The sequence below is a fragment of the Diabrotica undecimpunctata genome, chromosome 6 (assembly GCF_040954645.1).
Source record: "Diabrotica undecimpunctata isolate CICGRU chromosome 6, icDiaUnde3, whole genome shotgun sequence".
Classification (NCBI taxonomy): Eukaryota; Metazoa; Arthropoda; class Insecta; order Coleoptera; family Chrysomelidae; genus Diabrotica; species Diabrotica undecimpunctata.
The window spans coordinates 80,431,234-80,453,778 of record NC_092808.1 but is presented as its reverse complement, the minus strand read 5'-3'; the positions used below and the strand labels follow the sequence as shown (position 1 = coordinate 80,453,778).

General features: G+C 30.4%; 1 protein-coding gene across 3 annotated transcripts in view; it reads right to left on the bottom strand.

Moving 5' to 3' along the window:
* LOC140443510 (limbic system-associated membrane protein) overlaps window positions 1-22,545 on the bottom strand; it is a 1,158,062-nt gene that overhangs the window by 825,050 nt on the left and 310,467 nt on the right. For all 3 annotated transcript variants that reach the window (XM_072534819.1, XM_072534818.1, XM_072534821.1), the window contains one exon: window positions 9,947-10,219. In XM_072534819.1, the coding sequence (XP_072390920.1) occupies window positions 9,947-10,219 (273 nt within the window). The remainder of the gene's footprint in view (window positions 1-9,946; window positions 10,220-22,545) is intronic.

Below are 22,545 nucleotides of genomic sequence, written 5' to 3'. Positions count from 1 at the left end.
GGTACAGAAGGGTTAACTTTAATTGACAATGGCAAAAAGCGGCTTTTTAACACACCTAACTTGTTTATTATGTAATTAATTTATTTTGTGCTTTTTTCTATTTCATATAATATTTGTTGTACTAATGTAATACTTCAACTGTATTTTGTACGGCATATAATGCATGGCAAATTAAAGTATTTTTATAAATATGTCAATATTTTTAAATATAGTAGACAATTGTATTAACCAGCTTTTATACATACACCTGATTTTTTTTACCTATTATAAACAGTTTAGCCAATCCAATGTCTAGACAAAGTGTGACGGGAAGTTCATAAAAAGTTACCTAGTTACTTATTTTTATTACCTTGTTAATTGTGATCCGATATATCGTAAAAGTCGTAACTGTAACAATTGTAATGGTCAAATTAGTTTTGAACTGCATATTAGATAATATATAACACTACATTATAAATAGTTTTACTGTGAATTAGTCCGACTGTGCCTTTGTTGGAACGCCCGTTGTGTGTTTAAATAAATTCTTCTCGCCTTTGAACAATAATTAATCTCTTAGATAGCTTGAAGATCTATAACATACAAAATGTTTCAACAGGTATTACTAGATATAATTCTCCATTTTCTACGGCGAAAGAAGATTTTAAATAATTATTTTTTCGCAAGATATTGGGAATGTGATTTTATTGGAGATGAATAGAAAAGCCGAATTATACTAAAAAATGGGTAAGAAAGAGAAAAAACATAACGTACTGATAAAGTTGTCGCAATCAGAGATGGTTTTGTGTTAAATTGCAAAAAAATCCACTTATGTGGGGATGAGCAGTTTCTCCCATTTCGTGACAAGGGTCCTTTTCTGGTTTACATGAAGAGTATTCCTGACAAGTACGGTTTAAAGATTTTGGGCTTGTCTGGTTGTAGTTCGCCACATACAGCCAATATGCAAATTTATTTTAGTAAATTATTTCATGAAAAAAGTGCCATATAATAAAATGTATAATTTTAGGCAAAAAAGCAAACAAACCTAAAAAAGGCTAAAGACAAATGGTAGTAATGGACTTGTTAAACCATTTAGCTGCAGGATAGAGAATAACTACCGATAACTTTTTTTCCAGCATTTAGTTAACCTACTAAACCTCTTAGATAAAAATACCACCCTGTGTGGAACACTGCGCAAATATAAACAATATAAACCAAACAACTACTTCCAGCAAGATCTTAAAAGACCTTTAAGCATGTGTGCTTCGATGGAAATAAAAACCTGAGTTACTTAAGTTCCAAAGAAAAATGCAGCGGATATTCTTTTACCGACAGAACATAATGATAAAATAAGTGGAAAAACAGATTACAAAAGGGGTATTATATTACACTACAATAAAATAAAGGCTACATTAGATACAATGAATACATTGTGTAGGGAATTAAACAAACAGTGATCTATTACGAGATAAATAATAATAATTAAATTAACATCAATTTCCTTTAATAGCCCTGGTGAGATAAATGAACTTTAACTCATAGGTGCAAACAATAAAATTTTAATTGGTTAAAATAAACAATCAAACAATCTTTAGATTAAGGTAAAACTAGGTTAGGTTAGGTAAGGTTAGGTTAGGTTAGGTTAGGTTAGTTTAAGGTAAAACTAGGTGAACTCACCAGTAACTTCCATGCTAATTATATTATTTTATGAAACCACGAGGAAAACGGATGTAAGATGTGTGTATTGGTCCACTTTCGAGTTGCGCCTGTTCTATTTTATGGTACACTATATATATATATATATATATATATATATATATATATATATATATATATATATATATATATATATATACATATATATATACATATATATACTGTTATGCTATGTAAAATTGAAAATAATATTTGTTTGCTCTTAATATATTTCAAAGTATAAAATATATATTATTTCAAAATATTTCAAGTGATAAACTATAAAAGATATTTCGAAGAAATAAAAGTCCATTATCTTTGGATTACCTGTAGTAAACAAGATTTAAAGATATGCATAAATTATTTTCTTTGTAAAATATATTTGAGTGAACGTAGTGAAATAATGGAACAATGCGAGTGTATTTTCCAAATAGACTTATACGCCGATACGGTGTATAAGACAATAGAATCGAAATATTTAAAATGTATTCTCCGTTAGTTTTTAAGAATTTGTAGAATGATTAGCATGTTAATAGTTTTTAGGAAAGTTATAATTGTAGGTAAAATTGTTGTTTGTTATCTAAATGGTAGATGGGGATAAATATGACAAACTTTGATTGGCGGAGATTGGAAAAAGTGGGATGTTTATGTAGGAATGAGAGTTTAGCTAGATTTTTGAGGGAAAAAAGATAATCGGTTTTTTTCCAAAGGTGCAAGGTGAACAGTCGTGTTTCTCTGGTAGTTCCCAAGTGATAGTAAGCATTAGAAGTGAATGTTTGTGAGTTTTCTTGGAGTTAGTGTATCTGACTGAAGCTGATCCAGAAAAATATTGTAAGTTATACTTTTCTACTTATATATTCCAAGAGTCACTGTTTAGGCCGAAATGAGAGATTCAGTTTATCGAGAGGAGAAGAGGCTAGCATCTTTTTGAAAGATACGTGCATCTGAAGGAGATCATTGAACACGAGAGGCTCGCAATAATTTGTTGTAATATTGCTGATTACCTAGGGAACTGCTAAGAATAGATAGTGTGGGCTACAAGAAACAAGGATTTGGACAACTCATCGTCAGAGAGATAGTTTTTTTTACCATTCGTCAGTTTTTCTTTATAAACAAAGTTTTTTTTAATTGCTTCAGAAAAGAGAAATATTTATCAGGAGATATAGAACAACAATTTTGATTTGAAATTTTAATTTATATAGTATATAACATTAATTTTTGAAGGTTCACGTACGTAGAACAAAATTTTGATAATCATTATATGAGATATTTTTTGTTGAAGATATTTGAGTGTGAATTTTATTTCAATATATAATTTTGTATCATATATGTTTGTTATTCCGGTATTCCTTAGACCTTACCTATTATATGTAAAGCATAGATATTGAAGCACGAATACAACCCTGAGATAAGAGAATTAAATAGTGTGATAAAATCAAAATTGCATCATTTAAATAAGTTTAATTAATTAATTAGGTAGGTAATTAATTGCTTGGCGCACCTCTGACTTTTAATATCACATTAATATATATATATATATATATATATATATATATATATATATATTTCTAAAGTATTCAACTAGTGAATTCAGAGGTTTAATCGGTCATTCAGGTTGGCAAATAAAAAAAAGAAGTCAACTACTTCATAAGTTTATTGAAGACGTTTCGCTTTATATTTCTAAAGCTTCATCAGTTCTCTAAAATATAACAAATGACATTGAGTTCATAAGAAATACAGATATAGTTCATAACTTACAACTCAATATGTAGTATGTTATCGATGTTATCATATCTACTGTACACTTTACTCCTTATTTAAAACTAACTTAACCAAAAAAGAAAAAACAAAAAACAAAAACAAAAAACACACAAACTTTGCAGAAAATAATGTTCATATTCGTAGATATGAATATTTAAAAAATTTTAAACGAACATTTGGCTTCATTTAGATGGTTCTCCACTGAAGACCAACAAAGTTCTGATTTATTGCAATATAAGCAAACAACTTGACGCGATACCGAAAATTTTTTTAAGGGCCATGTGTCACCAAATTCCAAGGTTTGAGACAATTATGAACTTCTACAGGGGACATTGCATAATTAGTTGGACAGGTGGAATTTATATGGCGGAAATATTTGATAGTTATTTTTAAATAACTGTCCAACTGTCCAACTAATTATGCAATGTCCCCTGTAGAAGTTCATAATTGTCTCAAACCTTGGAATTTGGTGACACATGGCCCTTAAAAAAATTTTCGGTATCGCGTCAAGTTGTTTGCTTATATTGCAATAAATCAGAACTTTGTTGGTCTTCAGTGGAGAACTATCTAAATGAAGCCAAATGTTCGTTTAAAATTTTTTAAATATTCATATCTACGAATATGAACATTATTTTCTGCAAAGTTTGTGTGTTTTTTGTTTTTGTTTTTTGTTTTTTCTTTTTTGGTTAAGTTAGTTTTAAATAAGGAGTAAAGTGTACAGTAGATATGATAACATCGATAACATACTACATATTGAGTTGTAAGTTATGAACTATATCTGTATTTCTTATAAACTCAATGTCATTTGTTATATTTTAGAGAACTGATGAAGCTTTAGAAATATAAAGCGAAACGTCTTCAATAAACTTATGAAGTAGTTGACTTCTTTTTTTTATTTGCCAACCTGAATGACCGATTAAACCTCTGAATTCACTAGTTGAATACTTTAGAAATATAAATTGACGGTCGTAGTCTTTACAATATATATATATATATATATATATATATATATATATATATATATATATATATATATATATATATATATATTGATATGATTGGTGTTTATAGAAAGTAATTTATAAGTTACACTACTGGATAATATTAGATATAAAGAGTATTTGGTTATTTTAATCAGTTATATACTAGAGAATTTTATAAAAATATATTTATGTGAGGGCATTTTTAAGAAATTAGCATATAATAATTGTAAAAACTTGTATTTTAATAATTATAATATTGTAGATATATTTAAGTGAGCCATGTGACTAGGCAACCAAAAATACTCTTGAAAGTGACAGATAGAAATTCATAATTAGGAATATAAAGAGGGGTTATAATAATATGTTAGTTTAAAATGTTTAATTTATATATAGTTACTAATTTAAGTGTATATTCTGATCTGAAAAGCCTAAATGTCAACAAAATTATCAATAGAAAAGTAAGGAATTCTCTAGATCACCGGAGATGGCCTTGTTTGCGAAATGGTTTGTTCCAGAAAATTCAGATATGTATTTAATAGAACAAATGGAACATGATTTCTTGCTAGATGATTCTGGAACATGGAAAAAGATATAAATACCCGGTGATTTGGATTCAAGAGGTCCATTCAGTTAGTCAATCAGTTATGAGTTACAGTTACTATGATGGCCAGTTTTTTAGTATGAAAGTTAGTTAGAGTCAGTCAATCAGTTATAATTGTTCAATATAGTGAGTTAAATCAAGATTAAGAAACAGTATAAAGAAAATATTATTGAAGATTAATAATTATGTTATGTATAAATGATGATTGGATAATGGAAGAAGTATTAATTGAATATTAAAATTAAATAATATATTTGGTGATTGGATATTGGTATATAGAAAAGAAGAATAAATATAAATGCTGTTTGCTGGTTTGCTTGGTGGTTTATAAATGCTGGTGAAGAAAAATATCTTAAATTGGTGGAAGCTGATAATTGGAAAAAGTAATTTCACAAAAACAAGGATAACCGAAGCTGCGAAGAAGATATTGAGTGGTGATTATAATCTATACAGTGGAAAACAGTTCGTTTGGGCATTCAGTGACAGAAAGGTACAAAAATTTGTTAATATAATTTAGATAGTGTCATAACAATTTCAATTTTCAAGATAGTTTGTTTAAATTTTACATTGTCTATAGAATTTAATTAGTTTGATAAGAATTTCAATTTAAAGATAGTTTATTTTAAATTTACATTGGCTAGGTTAGATATATATGTGTGTTTCATAATAGATATAATAAAGATAATTTAAAAAAGGACTTACAAACTAATTCTTTGAGAACCGCGATAAAAACCCTATATTATTAAAAAATACTCATTGCTCATCATTCAAACAAACAATACATCATATCAATATATATATATATATATATATATATATATATATATATATATATATATATATATATATATATATATATATATATATTTATTTTATGGTCTACAAAACGACTTCACTAGACCACACTTGAGTTCACGACTCGAAGAAAAATAACCGATAGCCAATGGCAATATTTTTTCATCTGCTGGACATTGGTGGCATCAACGCTTATAAATTTTAAATGTTGAAACATCCAGATTGGAAAATTAATCTTGTTTTTATTTAATTTGGGCCAACACGTTAGGAAAAATATAATTTGTAAATTTCTGGTTTTAAAATATTTTTATAGAAATACAATTATTACTTTTAAACATCATATTTTAAAATGTGTAAAAATTGTATTTTCTACCTAAGGGCTTTTGACTTACAAAGCCATCCTCAGAGCTATGCTACAATTAAATACTAATATAAGTAACTAATTTAAGGTTTCCACTTTTTAACTTTCGTCAAGTTTTAAAAAGCACGACTAGATACTAAAGAGTGATCCCCTTTGGTGCAAAAATCCAGAATTTTTACTTTTTTTCCTTAAACTTAAAATGTTAAAAGAACTTCTTAAAAAAACCTATAAAAACGGAACATTGGACTCCAAAAAAAACACAATAAAAAATTAGATGATGGCAAGTGTGTATGAACCCGATCAGAATGAGTAGAATTGAATGCCGACCTTTTAATGATTCCTCAAAGAAGGTGGCAATTGAGATGTATCGTATATAGAAAATTTAGATTATTTAAATTAACAAAAATTTGATGAATAGAAATTCGTGTATTTATATATATATATATATATATATATATATATATATATATATATATATATATATATATATATATATATATATATATATATATATATATATATATATATTTATATATATCACCTATAAATAATATTACGTAATAGGTAATAAAATGTCTAGATATGTCTTATTTTAATACCTATATTCTCATCTTTTTTGTGTGGTTCATGATACACATATTTGTGGTACCGTTTAATTGCTTTTACTTGATTTGTAAAATAATAGATATTTTATCCATTCCCGACTTAGTCATGAACTGAATATGAAGTGTTTAATAAATCTTTCATCCCTAATGCTCCATATGCATAAAGGTAAATGGACTTTCTATAGGGTGCAATAATTTAAGTAATTCACTGACTTTGTATGCGACTCGTTACCTAAATTTGTATTGCTAGGTATAAATATAATTCAGGACAAACAGCAATTCGGAGGTCTCGCTTTGCAGCGAAATTAACAAATGCATTGAGCTTAATGTAAGCAGAACTACAAGAGCTATGAATATAATTAACATTGTGCAGGTAGTCTAAATACAATTTAATAACTGTTTTCGAATAATATTGAGTTTTTATGTATACAGAACAAAAACAATGTAACAACTTTAAGCTTGTTTCTGTAAAATCTAAAAATAACAGTAAGTTATTTAGAGAATATTTACACTTAAATAGAGTTAAGCTTTAATTCATTAGCGTATATAATAATATAGTCTACGAGCGTACCTTACTTTTCTGTTTTTTATGTTATATTATGTTATTTATGTTATAAATAATTATTTTTTAAAAAAACATGTCGAAATAAGCTACGTTTAATTTGATTTGAAAAGCTGAATTGGAACTCTTTATTGATTTCCAAAAATCATTCTGCGGATAGAAATTAAACACCACGAATTGCCTTTATATTTAAATATTAAAAAATCTGGAAATTAAGACAAAATTAAGCCAGACCAGAAACTTATAATTAAAATTAAATGTAACAGTAAGATTAGGCAACGGCACCGAACAAAAATGTACAATAAAATTGGGAGTTCGCCAAGGCTGCGTTTCAAAACGTTGTTCTGTACATATTTGGAACTGCTATTCAGGGAAACTATTAAAGATAAAAATTATAAAAATCATTGGTGAATTTTATAAAAATTGACGCTATATAGACGCTTCAGTTTTTGTGGCTGATAATGCTGAGGATCTGCAGACACTAACAGCGTAATGAGAGTCTTGAATGAAGAATGTTATATGAAGAAGCTGGGAACAATCTTTAACACCCTTAAAAAATTATCTGCAATATATTAAAAACAAACGAGTCTTAAGAAGATATTTTTTTTTTCACTATTTTATATGGAGTATAAACCTAATTTTCTAATCTAAATCTATAGAGTTCTTTCATAATTATACCATGTTATAAAAAACATTGAGATCCAATTTCTGAGGCATGTAATGTAAAATGAGAAATACTAATTAATTGAGCTAGTTTTACAAGGCAAGATAGATTGCAGAAAAACTCAGATTATTGTGACTGTAGAATGACAGAGACAGTGGAGAGAAATGACAAGCATGCATTTATTCAGAGTAGTAATCAACAGATTAATATGGATCAACATTATCGTCAACGGCCACAGAAGGTGAACATCAATAGAAGAAAGTAAGGATATTTATTTTACCAGACAGCGCATTTATTATTATATTTTAGTTTATATATATATATATATATATATATATATATATATATATATATATATATATATATATATATATATATATATATATATATATATATATATATATATATATATATCCCATAATGGAATGTGGTCAAAACATTCTATCATTAAATTTCTCATTCGAAATGAGTTAAAAACCACATGATATTCTTTATTTACCATTTTGCTTTTTAAATCTGTAGCATTTTCAAAATAATGTTTGTTAAACATACTAGGTATCTTCTGTTCTTACGGTAGAACGCGTAAGAAAATTTAAATTTAACCATTTACTATTATCTTATCAACTTTGTCAAAACATGCCGCAGCTCTAGATGATATATTAGAATGAAATAAACCTGAGTCTGAAAAGCTTCACAGATGTTATATTAAACCAGATTGTCAGGTTCTTTAACCAAGATGTTCTTCTTCTTCCTGGACCCCGTTTTCCAAATATTTTCCTTGCAGGATGGCTTAAAGGAAAGCGTATTTGGATTCATTTCGCATAATATGTCCGAAGAACTGTAACTTTCGAGATTTGATGGTGGTCAGTATCTCTCGGTTTTTATTTATTCTTCTGAGGACCGCCGTATTTGTGACGGTCAGTTCACGGGATCTTAAGCGTTCTTCGATATAGCCACATCTCAAATGCTTCCAATTTTCTGCACATATCTTCGTTCTAGGTCCACGATTCAACATCATAAAAAAGGACAGAGAAGATGTAGCATCGCAGCATTCTTACTTTTACATCAAGAGAGAGGTTGTGACTGTTAAAGATGGCCCCCATCAGATTGAAGGTGGATCTAGCTTCTCCGATGCGTGCTCTAATCTCCTGGTTGTTCGTCCATTCTTCATTTATTATGGTGCCGAGGTAGTTGTAGTGCGTCACTCTTTCTACAGGGGATTTGTTGACGTAGAGTTGACCTTCTATTATTCTCTTATTATTATTGTTATTATTATTATTATTATAATTTAAAAATATCCATTGGTTAGGACCCCATGACTTGTCCCAACTTTCTCGCATGTGTATTTTTCTCATTGCTTATCTAAACTGAGAGCTTAGGGATATAGCTAAATATTAAATAAACAATAATACAACAAGTATGCAACTGTATAAATCAACTTATCAAAAGTTACTTATCTAGGTACATCAAAAATTAAAACTATTTTTTTTTATTTCTTTTTTCAAAGTAATAAATTATTAAAATAAATTAAATTTATGTTGTTTATAGTTTTATTATTTCATGAAACAAAGCCGAAAAATGACTTGAAAAATCGAAAAATTACTTGACGCTATTTTTTAACTGGAATATCTGAAGGAATCTAGAAAGAAAGAAACTTTTTCAGTTTGCAGGTTGATATGATTTTATCTATTATTCTGACTCCTTAATTTGTATTATTTTATTTTATCAAGTTTTAGTGACACTAGATTTATCAATGGTGATCTTGTATCAAAATCTAAAATTTGTATTTGTATTAATTCCTTATCATCATTTAAGTCAAAATTCTTTATTACCTAGATAAACTGTGACAAATACAATTTCTAAAGACGTACGAAGTTTCAGGAAGTCTGCAAGGTAACATACTTATACCAAATACTGTATAAAAAAAATTAATTAAGACTTACATAAAACATGCAGCACAATCTGTTCGGAAACATCTTCGCCAACTCCATTATTCGCCGTGCACTGGTATACACCAGCCTGATGACGGTCGACCCTGTCAAGACTCAACACGGGGGTCACGGCAGTTTGAACACCGTCCGGTAAAAGGTTGTTTTTTCGCGACCATGTCACTTTGGGCGGCGGATTTCCCGAAGCTTTGCACTCCAGTTTCACCGACGAGCCTTTTTTCACTTCGACGCGACCGTTAGAAGTAACGTAGTGTATCCGGGGAGGCACTGAAACAAAAAAGAAAAACATGTTAATTAATTATATTGTTGAGTGAAATAAGAGGAGCTACACAAAGCCCACAGTTATGCGTACAAATTAGCGACACTCCTTTTTATACTTTTTACTATAGGTGAAATTTAATATCTTTAAACTTTCTCTGCGGTTGAATAATGTTTCCATCATATATTAATTAATACCAACTATGTCTACTATTGAACATATTTATACTGTGCCCTTCTTAACGCAGTTTAAGCGGATAATTCTAAGAAATAGCTGAGGAATTTATAAAAAAAAATTCGTTAGTAAATTTGGCAGGTCTCAATCTTAGTAATAGTAAATTGAACAAATTGGGAAAAAAATTACATTAAATTTAATTTAATGAATGCTAATTTTGAAGAATTTATTAAAACTGCTTTTTGTAGGATTTTTATTTAAACGGTTTTTCTTCATTTTTGTTACGTAATATTATTATAAATAAATAATTAGATAACTTGTAGCTATTAACCAATTACTATGACACAGCTTTGTTTATTTACGTAATAACAATAAAATGTTTCGGTGAATATGACAATTGTCAATAACATGTCTTCTGTGGTTACACTGTGCCATGTTTTGGTGATACTGGTGTGTATGTTAATCCCAAGATTTTGCCACAGTTGAGAACTACTTCATCAAGGCAACTTGAAGTCTAGTTTTATTGTTTTCTATCTATAAGTTGAGTTTTATATCAAAAAATTTTGTTTCCCTTTATCCTAATGCCTTTGCAAAGTGAAAATAGATAGTACATACTGGATAATTATTTTTGTTTTAAAATATTGAGGATATTCTTTCTTGATTTTTGGAAGCGGAAGCATAAATAGTAGCACCATGATCTAGGATGGATCGTATAATAAAAAAACAAAGATCAACGTTTCAACATCGCAATGGCCGGCGGGCGTAATTTCGGCCGGTAATCCCTTGGCCTACCTGCATAAATCAAGGGGTACCATTTATGACAGGGGTAATTTCGGCCGAGGGGTTGATGTTTACGATGAGATTAAAATATTGGTAATTACTCTTCATAGTTTCTGTAAAATATTAATTGTGTATTTATTTGGAAATACCTAATCCTGTGTACCTGTCGGAAATACCTTTAATTTACTTATCTCTTTATTCTAATAACTATGTTGTACCTACTTAAGATTATTCCTTTAAATGTATAAAATTCACAAATAACAGGTATAAAATTATTATAGCTAGTCAGTATTATAACTTATCTTGAAGCTACTAGTCGATAGAAAGCATAAAATATATTATTTGTATACGATGGCATCTGTTTCAGTAATTAAGAGTTCACGCGGTTGTGACTTACTAGTTGTAGAAAAGTTTCAGTTTTGTAAACAGGACGTATTAAAAAGTGGTGAAGTACGTTGGAGGTGTATAAAGAAAAATTTAAGATGTTTAGCCAAACTGTACACTGTTGGTGCGGAATACACAGTTACTAGAAGTGAATTAATCCACAACCACGAGTCCGATGAAACTACGTTGGAGAGAAAAATAGTGACGACTTCATGCAAGCGCAAAGCTGAGGAAGACATATCGGAGAAACCTTCAAAAATTATTAAAAGCGTTCTTTCAAATCATTTGCCAGAGAATTTGTCATCGATAGATGTCAGTCTAATAAGAAGAAATTTGTACAACAGCCGCCGTAAGCTCTTACCAGCCCTGCCTAAGGATATTCACGATGTACATTATGTACTCGATAGTTATGGACCGAAAACCACAACAGGTGAAAATTTTTTGTTTATTAACAGCACAGCTGATAATATCATTGTTTTTTCTTGCCATACAAATATAATAAGTTTATGTAAAATGAAAGATTTTTACATGGATGGCACATTTTCTTATTGTACAAAATATTTTTATCAGTTATTTACCATCCATGGACTGGAAAATGGGCATTATGTTCCTCTTTTGTATTGTCTGTTGCCCAATAAGACCAGTGACACATATAAGAGACTTTTTCTGTTGGTAAAATCTAAAATTTTTGAACTTTATAATATTGTTTTTGAACCGAAGGAGGTATTTGTGGATTTTGAAATCGCAATTCATAACGCATTAAAAGTTGTCTTTCCCAAAACCAAACTAAATGGTTGTAGATTCCACTTGCACCAGGCGTGGTATAGGAAAATACAATCATTAGGGTTAACCCAAATGTATAAAGATAAAAACTGCGAGGAAAGCAAATGGCTTACTCATACTTTTGGGCTAACTTATTTAGACCCCTCTGAAGTTGAAGATTGTTTCATATTTGATCTCATGTCATACAAACCGGACCATAAACTTATAGATAAATACGCAGACTATTTATTAGAAAACTACATAGCGCCAGAATCTCATTTTCCACCAAATATATGGGCATATGAAAACCCATCAATTAAAAGAACCACAAATGCCTGCGAATCATTCCATTCGCACTTTAATTCTAGTTTTTATTCAAGTCACCCTTCTATATTTATTTTTATAGAAAAATTAAAAGATTGTCAGATCGATGCATATTTAAAAATAAAAAATTTAAATATTCCAGCAAAAATTAAAGACAAACAAGTAAAAAACAAACTAAAATTTATCGAAAACATGGTAAATATGCTTCGATCTGACAATATTTCTAGAATTAATTTCGTTAAATCTGTATCACATCAAAACGTTTTTTAAAAATTTATAGTTTACTTAATTTATAGAAATAAGTTGATGTAATAATTTTATTGAAATAAAGAAATATTTTAATATAAAGCATTCTGTTATTTTATTTGATTTGCGGCCGAAAATACCTATGAGATAAGGAAGCAACTTAAAACCTCCGGCCGAATTTACCTACCGGCTTTTAGTACCTGCTCTTTTTCCGGCCGAAATTACGTCCGCCCGCAATGGCACCATACTTTATTAGTCATTTTTAGGAAATAACTTCCTTTGTTGTATTTAACACGTATCTATGGCTTTCTAATTAGATTTTTCTTTCAGATTAAGCCAAAATTATTCATGTGGTTTTAAAGCTAAAAGCAATAATTATTTAGAGCTACGTTTTGGTTTGTAGGAATGTTGTTCCTTTTAAAGACAAATACATCTGTATCAAAAAGCATACACAAAAATGATGATAGAAAATCCATTGGCATACTGTACGATTTTAAATATAATTTTACCTACATAAATTTTATGCATGCCAGTGCTGTATCGATTAAATAAGATTGAAGATAAAGCTAAACCTATTAGAGTTCTATTATATTGGTATTATGATCTTTGACGTATATCCTCTCTGCATATAAGTCAATAATTGTGTTGACGAATGCAATTGGCATCCTAAAAAAAAAAACATTTTTTATTTTAAGATCGACAAGCAGACTGATTCGTACATTCAATAATACTGCTACTAAATAGTTATTTCTGGTTAAGTTATTCTGCATATCTACTACAATATTTGCTAAATTATCTAGTGCTATAAAGCCCATTAAGTGTCCAAACTGGTTTTCTGGGACTACATTCTTTTTTTTTTCTAATATCAAATTTAGTCTTAATTTTATGGGTCTCTCTATACTTTTAAATACACAAGATAGTAACGATATGGGTCTATTGGAATTTACAACGTTCGTATCTTTTTCAAACTTAATGATAGAAAAAACTATGACCTTTTTAAAAAAGTCTATTACTGTATGATTTTTAATGATATCATTAAATACATGTAATATTCTTAAGCTATATTTGGTAGGTTGATAAACATAGGACATTTTATGTGCTCGATACCAGGTGAAGTGCGATATAATTTAAGAGCGCAATCTAATTCAGTTTTATAAAAAGGTTTCAACAAAAAGTAAGTATTTGTATGACATTTTTCTTCAGATTGCTTAGAAGAATTTTGAAACCAACAAGCAAACTTTTTTGAACCATGCACAAAACTAATTAAACAAGTTTTCTAAGAAATCTTCATTGAATGATCCGATACTATTTTAAGGTTTTAGGTTAATTTGATTGGTCTGTTCTTAAGTGTAAGAGATATTTTTGCTTAAATTGGAACACGACTTAATGCAACTAGATTTGGCCTTTTTCTTAAGCTGCTATTTTCGAGTAGCTACCTCTTGATATTTTAGATAGTTATTAAAGCTAGACAAAAGCTTACAAACTGCAATGTTTTTTTTCCTTAATTATTAGATCGCGTTCCGTATCCCACTTAATAAAGTTGTTCTACTAAAGGTAGTTAGAAAAACATAAGTTTTGTAAAGGTGGAAAAACTTTTGACAGAACGAAAAGTTAAAGAATATGACTGAGTTTTGTGAGTGAACTGAGAAGAATATTTAAGATAGTTGAAGAGTTTTAGTGAACTGAAAAGAATATTTAAGATAGTTTAAGATAGTTTTGTAACATTGGGATCGATATTTTTCAATAAAAAATTGAGATACGTCAGAATAAAACAAACTCATCATGGACTTATTACATATCTTAAAAAAATGTAATCAAAAATCATTATCAATATTTTGTCTTTAACTTTGGCCAACTGAAAATGGTAGTGCCGAGAATACCTAGCTTTGCCATGCATCTATTATTTAAAAGCATACAAGAGATTTACAACTTTGTTTAAAATGTTTAATCAAAAATTTATATCTATTTAAAAATAGATTAATAACATGCAAATTTACGGCTATAAGGAATATAAAGACTACACTCGCCTTCAAATTTAATTATGCATCAGATTCGGAAAGTGACAAGTTTCAACTACAACAAGCTACATTAAAATTCTGATCTTTACATTATTGGACTATTAATGAGGTTTTCTATTGTCTAGCTATACTTCAGATTTTATTTGGCGAACAATGTGCTAATATTCTTAAAATCAATCTGAATCCCCAAAGACCATATAATTTCAAACACACCTGCTTTCAAAAAGATGGAAGTGAAAATTCCATTAAAAAAAAACCTTTGTGTCCTAGATAAGTAATAACTAAAAACCATAAAACGGCAAAATAATAATTTGAACTAACTACCACTTTGGAAGCTATAGTTCTTAAAGTTACATCATGAAACGGATATTTTTTTCTGTAATATCCACTAACCAGTAACGTAAGTCTAGTAAAGTATAACGAATTAAAAGATTTATTTTATTAGATACCATCAAATCCCGTCATGAGAGGAAGTTATAATATTTATAACATAATTTGGGGCTCCTATACAGATATTTATTTGAATTTTCTTAATGATGGAACTTCAACCAGATTTAATACTGATACCGAAGACTCGTCCGCATTTAAGTATTTGTTATTCTAGACTTACGGTATAGTTTTTTAAATTGTTTTTAAATAGTCATATGGTAGCAATGAACATTACATTGTAATAAAAAATTCTTCAGCTATCAACCATAATTTTTTTATACCGGGATCGAAAATAGGCCACTTACACGAAAACGGTTACAAATGTAAAACTGTTACAATGAATTACAGAAATATGTTATAGACTACACACTGTTATAATACAATCTAAATTATATTTTATAATATAATTGAACGTTTCTGAGGAATTTTAGACTTGAGGTAATTTGATCCAAGTTATTGAGTGTCTTTTAGATCACTTTTAAGGCGATAAAATAGTCTTTTTGCTGAATATTGATGACATTCGGTCAGAAGGTATGGTTAACTGTTAGATATGATTGACAGGTCTTACAAGTGGGTCGGTTGTTGGATCAGGTATCCGTGTCTTAATCTTGTATATAGTATTCGAAGTCTTCGTGTTACAATAGCGTCTCGTCTGGACATATCGGCAGTGATCAAATCAAGAGGGCTATCGACTAACTGTTGGATTTGATGTAATGCTAAGTTATTGGTGTCCCAGTGTTGGTGTATCATTAACCATATTATCAGATGATGTTGAGGCAAGTTTTGCATGGCTGTCTGCAAGTTCATTGCCTGTAATACCAATATGGGATGGTAGCCACATTAATGTAAATGTTATTTTTTGGGAAGCGATTAGTTGGTAACAATCAAGGATTTTTTGGACAATAGGATGATCAGTGAATATATTTTAGATAGATTGTATTGAGGCTAGTGAGTCTGCGTATATTGCAACTTGTTTATTAGGTGAAGAAATGGATTTGAAAGCTTGAAATATGCTAAATAGTTCGCCAGTATAACCGCTACAAAACGAGGGGATACAAGATGTTGTGATAAGGTTATCTGTTGTGGAAACACAACAGCCTCCTCCTGTATCATTCTTTGAGGCATCAGTGTAGAGTACTATGTCGTATTTATTTGTAAATATAATTTCTTTAAATGATTTTTTAATGAGTTCCCTGGAAGTTTATCCAATCTTGTAAGCGATGTGTTAAACTGAGGGGTGATAATAGATCAAGGAGGATATAGAGGTAAGGTCGTGGGATTGTTTGTGATAGAGAGATGTTATTAAGTCATTGTGTTAAAATCAATGGGATGGGTTTTATTGATAGTGATTTAGAATAGTAATGCTGGTTGTTAATTGATGGAGTAAGAAGAGGATAAACTGGATTGGAGGTATTGGATAAAACGGAGGCAGCATAGGAAAGTAATAATTGTTCACGTCTCAATTTAGTAAAGGTGCGGATTTTGGATCACTAAAGCTAAGATATATAGAAGGAAATGTGCCTGAGGACAAATTCAAGTGTGTACTAGAGCCTGTATTTAGTAAATAGGAATATGTACAATTAATTACGTTTTCAACAGTTTTACCTTTTTTGACGTGCTATTGGAACCCCACATAGGTTGTGAGCGTTGAAATCGCTAACAAGAATGTATGGAGAAGGGAGCTGGTAAATTAGGTCCAGAAGTTATATTTCCTTTATTGTGATTGGGTGGAATATATACGCTACACATAGTAATCTTATTAGGACACCAAGTGGTTATGGCGGTAGCCTCAAGTTCGTTGGTGAGAGGAAGGTGCGAAGAAAATAGTTCACTGGAAATAAAAATTGAAGTTCCACCACTGGCTCTGTTGCAGTCAGCTCGAATATAATATCCTTTAAAATTCTTTAGTTTAGGAAGTTTAGTAAGTTTTGAGTTAGTTTCTTGTAAGCATATGCTTTCAGGTTGTTCTTCAGTAGCTAATTGCTGGATTCTTTCTATGCGAGGAAAGAAACCATCGCAATTCCATTGAATTATTTTGAATGTAATGTTTAAATGTGATAAGTGTGGGACTACTGTAAGGATTGTTGAGAGTATTGAGAAATAGGAGCGTTAGTTTCATCGTCAGTTAGGTAATCGGATGATGCACTCAAATTGTCAGAGTCTTCAGGATTAAGCTGTCTTTTAATTTTTTTTGCAATCTTGTTATTCGGTTTTTAAAGGATTTCTCTTTTGTTTGTGAATGAAGAAGAGATAAATCATTAAGTAATCCTTGGATATTGGAAGTGAAATTCAGAGCTTCTTTAAGTGGGTCCGGTATGCCGTAGGTAATTTCTAGAAAAGCTATAAATTGGTTTTCAGTAAGAGTTAGTTTGGATAAATTGTTTTATAGATGGCTTGGACTGCATTATAAGTAATGCGTGTCAATTTATGTTCTTCTGTTACTATTGTTTTACTTTTTTTCTTTTGCGGCTTGCTAAAAGAATTAGTGGTAGATTTTACAGATAAGGGGGGAGCATTTGATTGATAGTTGGTTCTGGAGTAAGAACTGGAGAAAGTTTAGAAGGCGTGCCAGCATTACTGTCACTAGATATAGCCCGTTTCTGTCTCTGTACTGGAGGGGATGCTAACTGTGAAACTAAGGGGATCCTTTCTGCCACATTAGTTGTAGTTTTGGGGTAAGATGTATATGGTGCATTGATTTGATTGGGAGTGCATTCGGGTGTCGTTCTATTTGTCGGTATGGATACGGAGGTAGTGGGAGAGAAAAGTTCGGATTGGGCTACAGAAATTGGTTCATTGGTACAAGTTTCAGCAGTATGACCACCTTTTTCACATAAAAAACATTCTAATTTGTCAGTGGACACAAATATTTAATATGAAGTGTTGTCGTGAGTTTATAAAAGAGGGGTCTGGACTGAGAAGTTTTCTTTATCCGGAATAACGTATGACACCCTTCGGAAGCTCATTATATGTGCATAGGCATCACCTAGCGAGCCACATTTCACGAATGACACAGAAAAAACTATCTGTAAACCGATATCTTTTAAAGATTTTTCGATAGTGCTGTGAGGTATCGTGGGAGATACATTTGATATGAGAATACGCTTAGCAGGTGTTATAAGTCTTCGGATAGGAACAACTGTTGAGTTAATAGTGATACTTTGGTGGGCACTGAGAAGATCCTAGATTAGTTTAACAGAGTTTAAATAAATACAAATGCGGTTATTTGAGATTCGATATGTAAAGATGATATTTTTTGGGGTAACAATGTCTGATATAGCTTTTATGTACTCAAATAGAACACCATTAGGAAGGGCATGTAAGATAATGGCTTGATCCTTATGAGGAAACGTAGGAGGTGGAGGTTTAGATAAAGTGGCAGCAACATAGACTTGGTATTATTGATTGTGTTATTTTGTGATTTTATTTGAGTAGTAGTTGAGGTCATTTTAGTGAGCAGTTCTGGATACCAAAACCACTACACATAAATTTTTATTATTAATGCAACAGACGTCCTAGTGGGACTCTGTGGATAAAAGGATTAAAAATAACAGTTACCTGAATTGTTATGCCACTGGAAAGTCACATTTACCAATGCACTTTTGAACTATTAACGTTAAATTGTTTCGGTGAAATTGTCACATATCGCTTTGTATTTACACAGATAACGAAAAAACGATGTCCATTGATATGAAAACAATAACAGGAAAAAACTAAAACGTTTTTACTGATAACAACTATCGTTGCCAGAATCGCCTGAGTTCATACTACTTTACTCGTCGGCTGCTTAATTTGAAGTGGGATAAAATTTAAAAAATATATCGATAATGAAATGCTAACTTGTATGATGACCAACTATATTGAGTAGTTCTTAAACAATTTATATAAGATTATTAAGTAATTGGTTGAAAAACGAAATATTTGTAGTCTAGAATGCGAAACTGAAATACAAGCATGCAAAACAACATTAAATCAATTTAAGAAGAACAAAAGGATTGAAAAATAGATCAAATTTAAATTAATGATAAATGAGAGATTTTTCCATTTCTGCTTTTCAAACGTCGAATAACGCGCTAAAACTTTTAAAGGGATATCCTTAAACAACAAAAATAAGTCAATGCCCTTTGAAAATAAAATTTATACCTCAAAATTCAGACTTTTTTTTTCCTTACATACCGCATCAAGCACAAAGGGTTATTCGCGAGAGTGTAGTCAGGTACTTCATACGACTTCGCTTCGCTTCGTTCTACTTCCGTTCTGTGTCTTCGTCCGAAAGAACTTCGATTGAGAGTGTAGACGGCGTTTTACAAAATTAGAACTTAATACTAGATAATAATATATATATATATATATATATATATATATATATATATATATATATATATATATATATATATATATATATATATATATATATATATATATTATTGTGATATTTAAAGTCTTGGTGCGCCAAGCAATAATTAGCTAATTAATTTTTTTGATTAATTAAAATTATTTAAATGATATGATTATGACTCTATCACAATTTTTAATTCTTTTATCTCAGGGTTAAATTCGTGCTTCAATATCTATGCTATTACATGTGAAAGGTAAGGTCCAGAGAATACCGGAATAATAAAAAACACATATGATCTAACACTATATATTGAAATAAAAATAATGAAAAATAATTCACACTCAAAAGTTTTCAATAAACAAATCTCATATAAGGATTCTCAAAATTTTGTTCTCCGTACGTGAACAATCAAAATTTATGGTACAAACAATATTAATTGAAAACTCAAAATCCCAAACTATTCTAACTCTCCTAATAAAAATATTTATATCCTTTCTAAATTACGTGTAAAAATTGTGTTATCAATAAAAGAAAAAAAAACTGCAGAAAACAAAAATATCTCTCTCTGATGATGAGTGGTCCAAATCCTTGTTCCTTGTAGACTGTATTATCTCCTCTCAACCGCTCCCTATGTAATCAGCAATCTTACAACAGATTGTTGCAAGTATATCGTCCTTAATGATCTCCTTCAAAAGCAACAATCATTCAAATTATGATAGCCTTTCTCCTCTCGATAAACTGAAGCTCTCGTTGGCCCGAGTGAAAAATGACTCTTGGAATATCTTCTCTTTACGATAAACTGAATCTCTCGTTGGCCTGAACAGTGACTCTTGGAATATAAGTAGGAAAATATGACTTACAATATTTTGCTGCTTCAGCTTCTGTCAGATACACTAACTCCACAAAAACTCACTAACATTCAACACTACTGCTTGCTACTTCTTTGGAACCACCAGAGAACAATCCTGTTCCTCTTACAGACTTGGAAAATCAACTGATCATATCTTTTCTCTCTCCTCAATCTCGCTAAACTTTTTCCTACATACTTATCCCACCTTTTTCAATCTCCGCCAATCAAAACTCGTCACAATTCCCCCATTTTTTCATTTCGATAACAAACAAATTTTTACCTATAATTATAAAATTTCCTAAAACTTATTTACAAATAATATTTTCTATAATTCTTAAAAAACTAACAAAAACCTCTTTCTAAAATCTCTTCTATTTGTCTCTAATCACTGCATTAATGTATTTTGGAAAACCCCGTTCAATTGTCTTTTTGTTTTCACTTAAAATTATGTGGGTCACTCAAGTATAACAAAGAAATAATTTATGCAAAGCTTACATTTTGTTTAGTACAGGTAATTCAAGAAATTAATAACTCTCCTTCTTCGAAATGTTTGTTGGATATTATCCTACTTATCTGAATTATTTTAATGTTATTGAATTTTGAAATATTTTTAAACAAACCAATATTTTTCTCGATTTTACATATCATAACAAATCCCCGCCATTTGATCTGCCGAAAACTCTTTGTTAAATTTTAAAAATGACAAAAGTTTTCTAGGATCAAATTATTTCACTATGTTATTAAAATCTATTCATGATATTGATAGATGTCGTGAATGTTAAAAATACCCCGTATATTTCCTGTCTCTATGTGCGCTAATTCATAACTATTTACCCCATTTTCCGTATTGACCCTATATGGACCTTCAAATATCGGCATCAATTTAGCACAAATACCATTTTGTAAATTGGACACCCTCAGTGCCTTCACTAAGACTTTATCTCCTTTCTGGAATTTGATCGGCCTTCTTCTTCGGGTTCTTTCTTGTCTTTGGAGATATTTCTCTCCACTTCGTCTCAATCTTCTTTGAACCAACTCGATCACTTCTTCGTATTGTCTGGGGGCGGTGTCTTCCCACGGTCTTGTAGGCATTGTTCCTTTCATTATATATAAAGGCGTCTCTTTGGTAACCGTATTTGGAGCACAATTCAAATAGGTCTCGATCTCAAACACTTTTCTGTCCCAATGTCGATGATGTTCTTCCGCGGCAATTCGTAGAAATTTTGTGACTTCTTGTATAAAACGCTCCGATGGGTTGCTCTGTGGATGACGGATGCTTATAAATTTTGTATCGATGCCCCTCTCTCTTAATTCCCTTTTAAAACGTTCGTTTCTAAAATATGTCGCATTGTCCAATAAAATATTGTCTGGTCTTCCCACCGTTTCTATAAAATTGTCTATCTTCCTAAGTATTTCAATTCCTTTTGTGGTTCTGCATGCGTACAATTTAACATATTTTGAGAAAAGATCCACCATAACTAATATGTGTTTATTCCTTTGAGTTGTTGGTATCAAATCGCTCAACATATCAATAGCAACAATATCCAGTTTCTTCCGAGCTACGACGTTTTTTGTGACGTTTTCATTTTTAAAGTTCCTACTTTTACACTTTTGGCATGTCACACAATTTCGAGTCACCTCTTTGGCTATTCTCCTCCTGTCGACAAATGTAGTTCTCCCTGAACATAAGCCACACCTTTCTACTTCCAATATGTCCGTTGTCACAGTGTAACTTTAAAAAAACTTCTTTTGCCATTTGCTCCGTGATTACATAGAGTTCTTTACCATCGACCCTCTTAAAATATAGGTTATTTTCTTGTTCAGCCCTTTGCTTTTCTCTTTTATTCAATTCTTCCTGATTTTCCCTGATTTTGGCCAAAGAAAATAAGCCTGCTTCTTCTCTCATTATGTTCATGCCTACGTGGAGAGTTTTGTGATCCTCTTTGCGGAATTGTTCATCTCTCGTCAACGCATCAGCCAAAATATTGTCCGTTCCTTTGATATATTTAAATTCAAAATCATATTCTT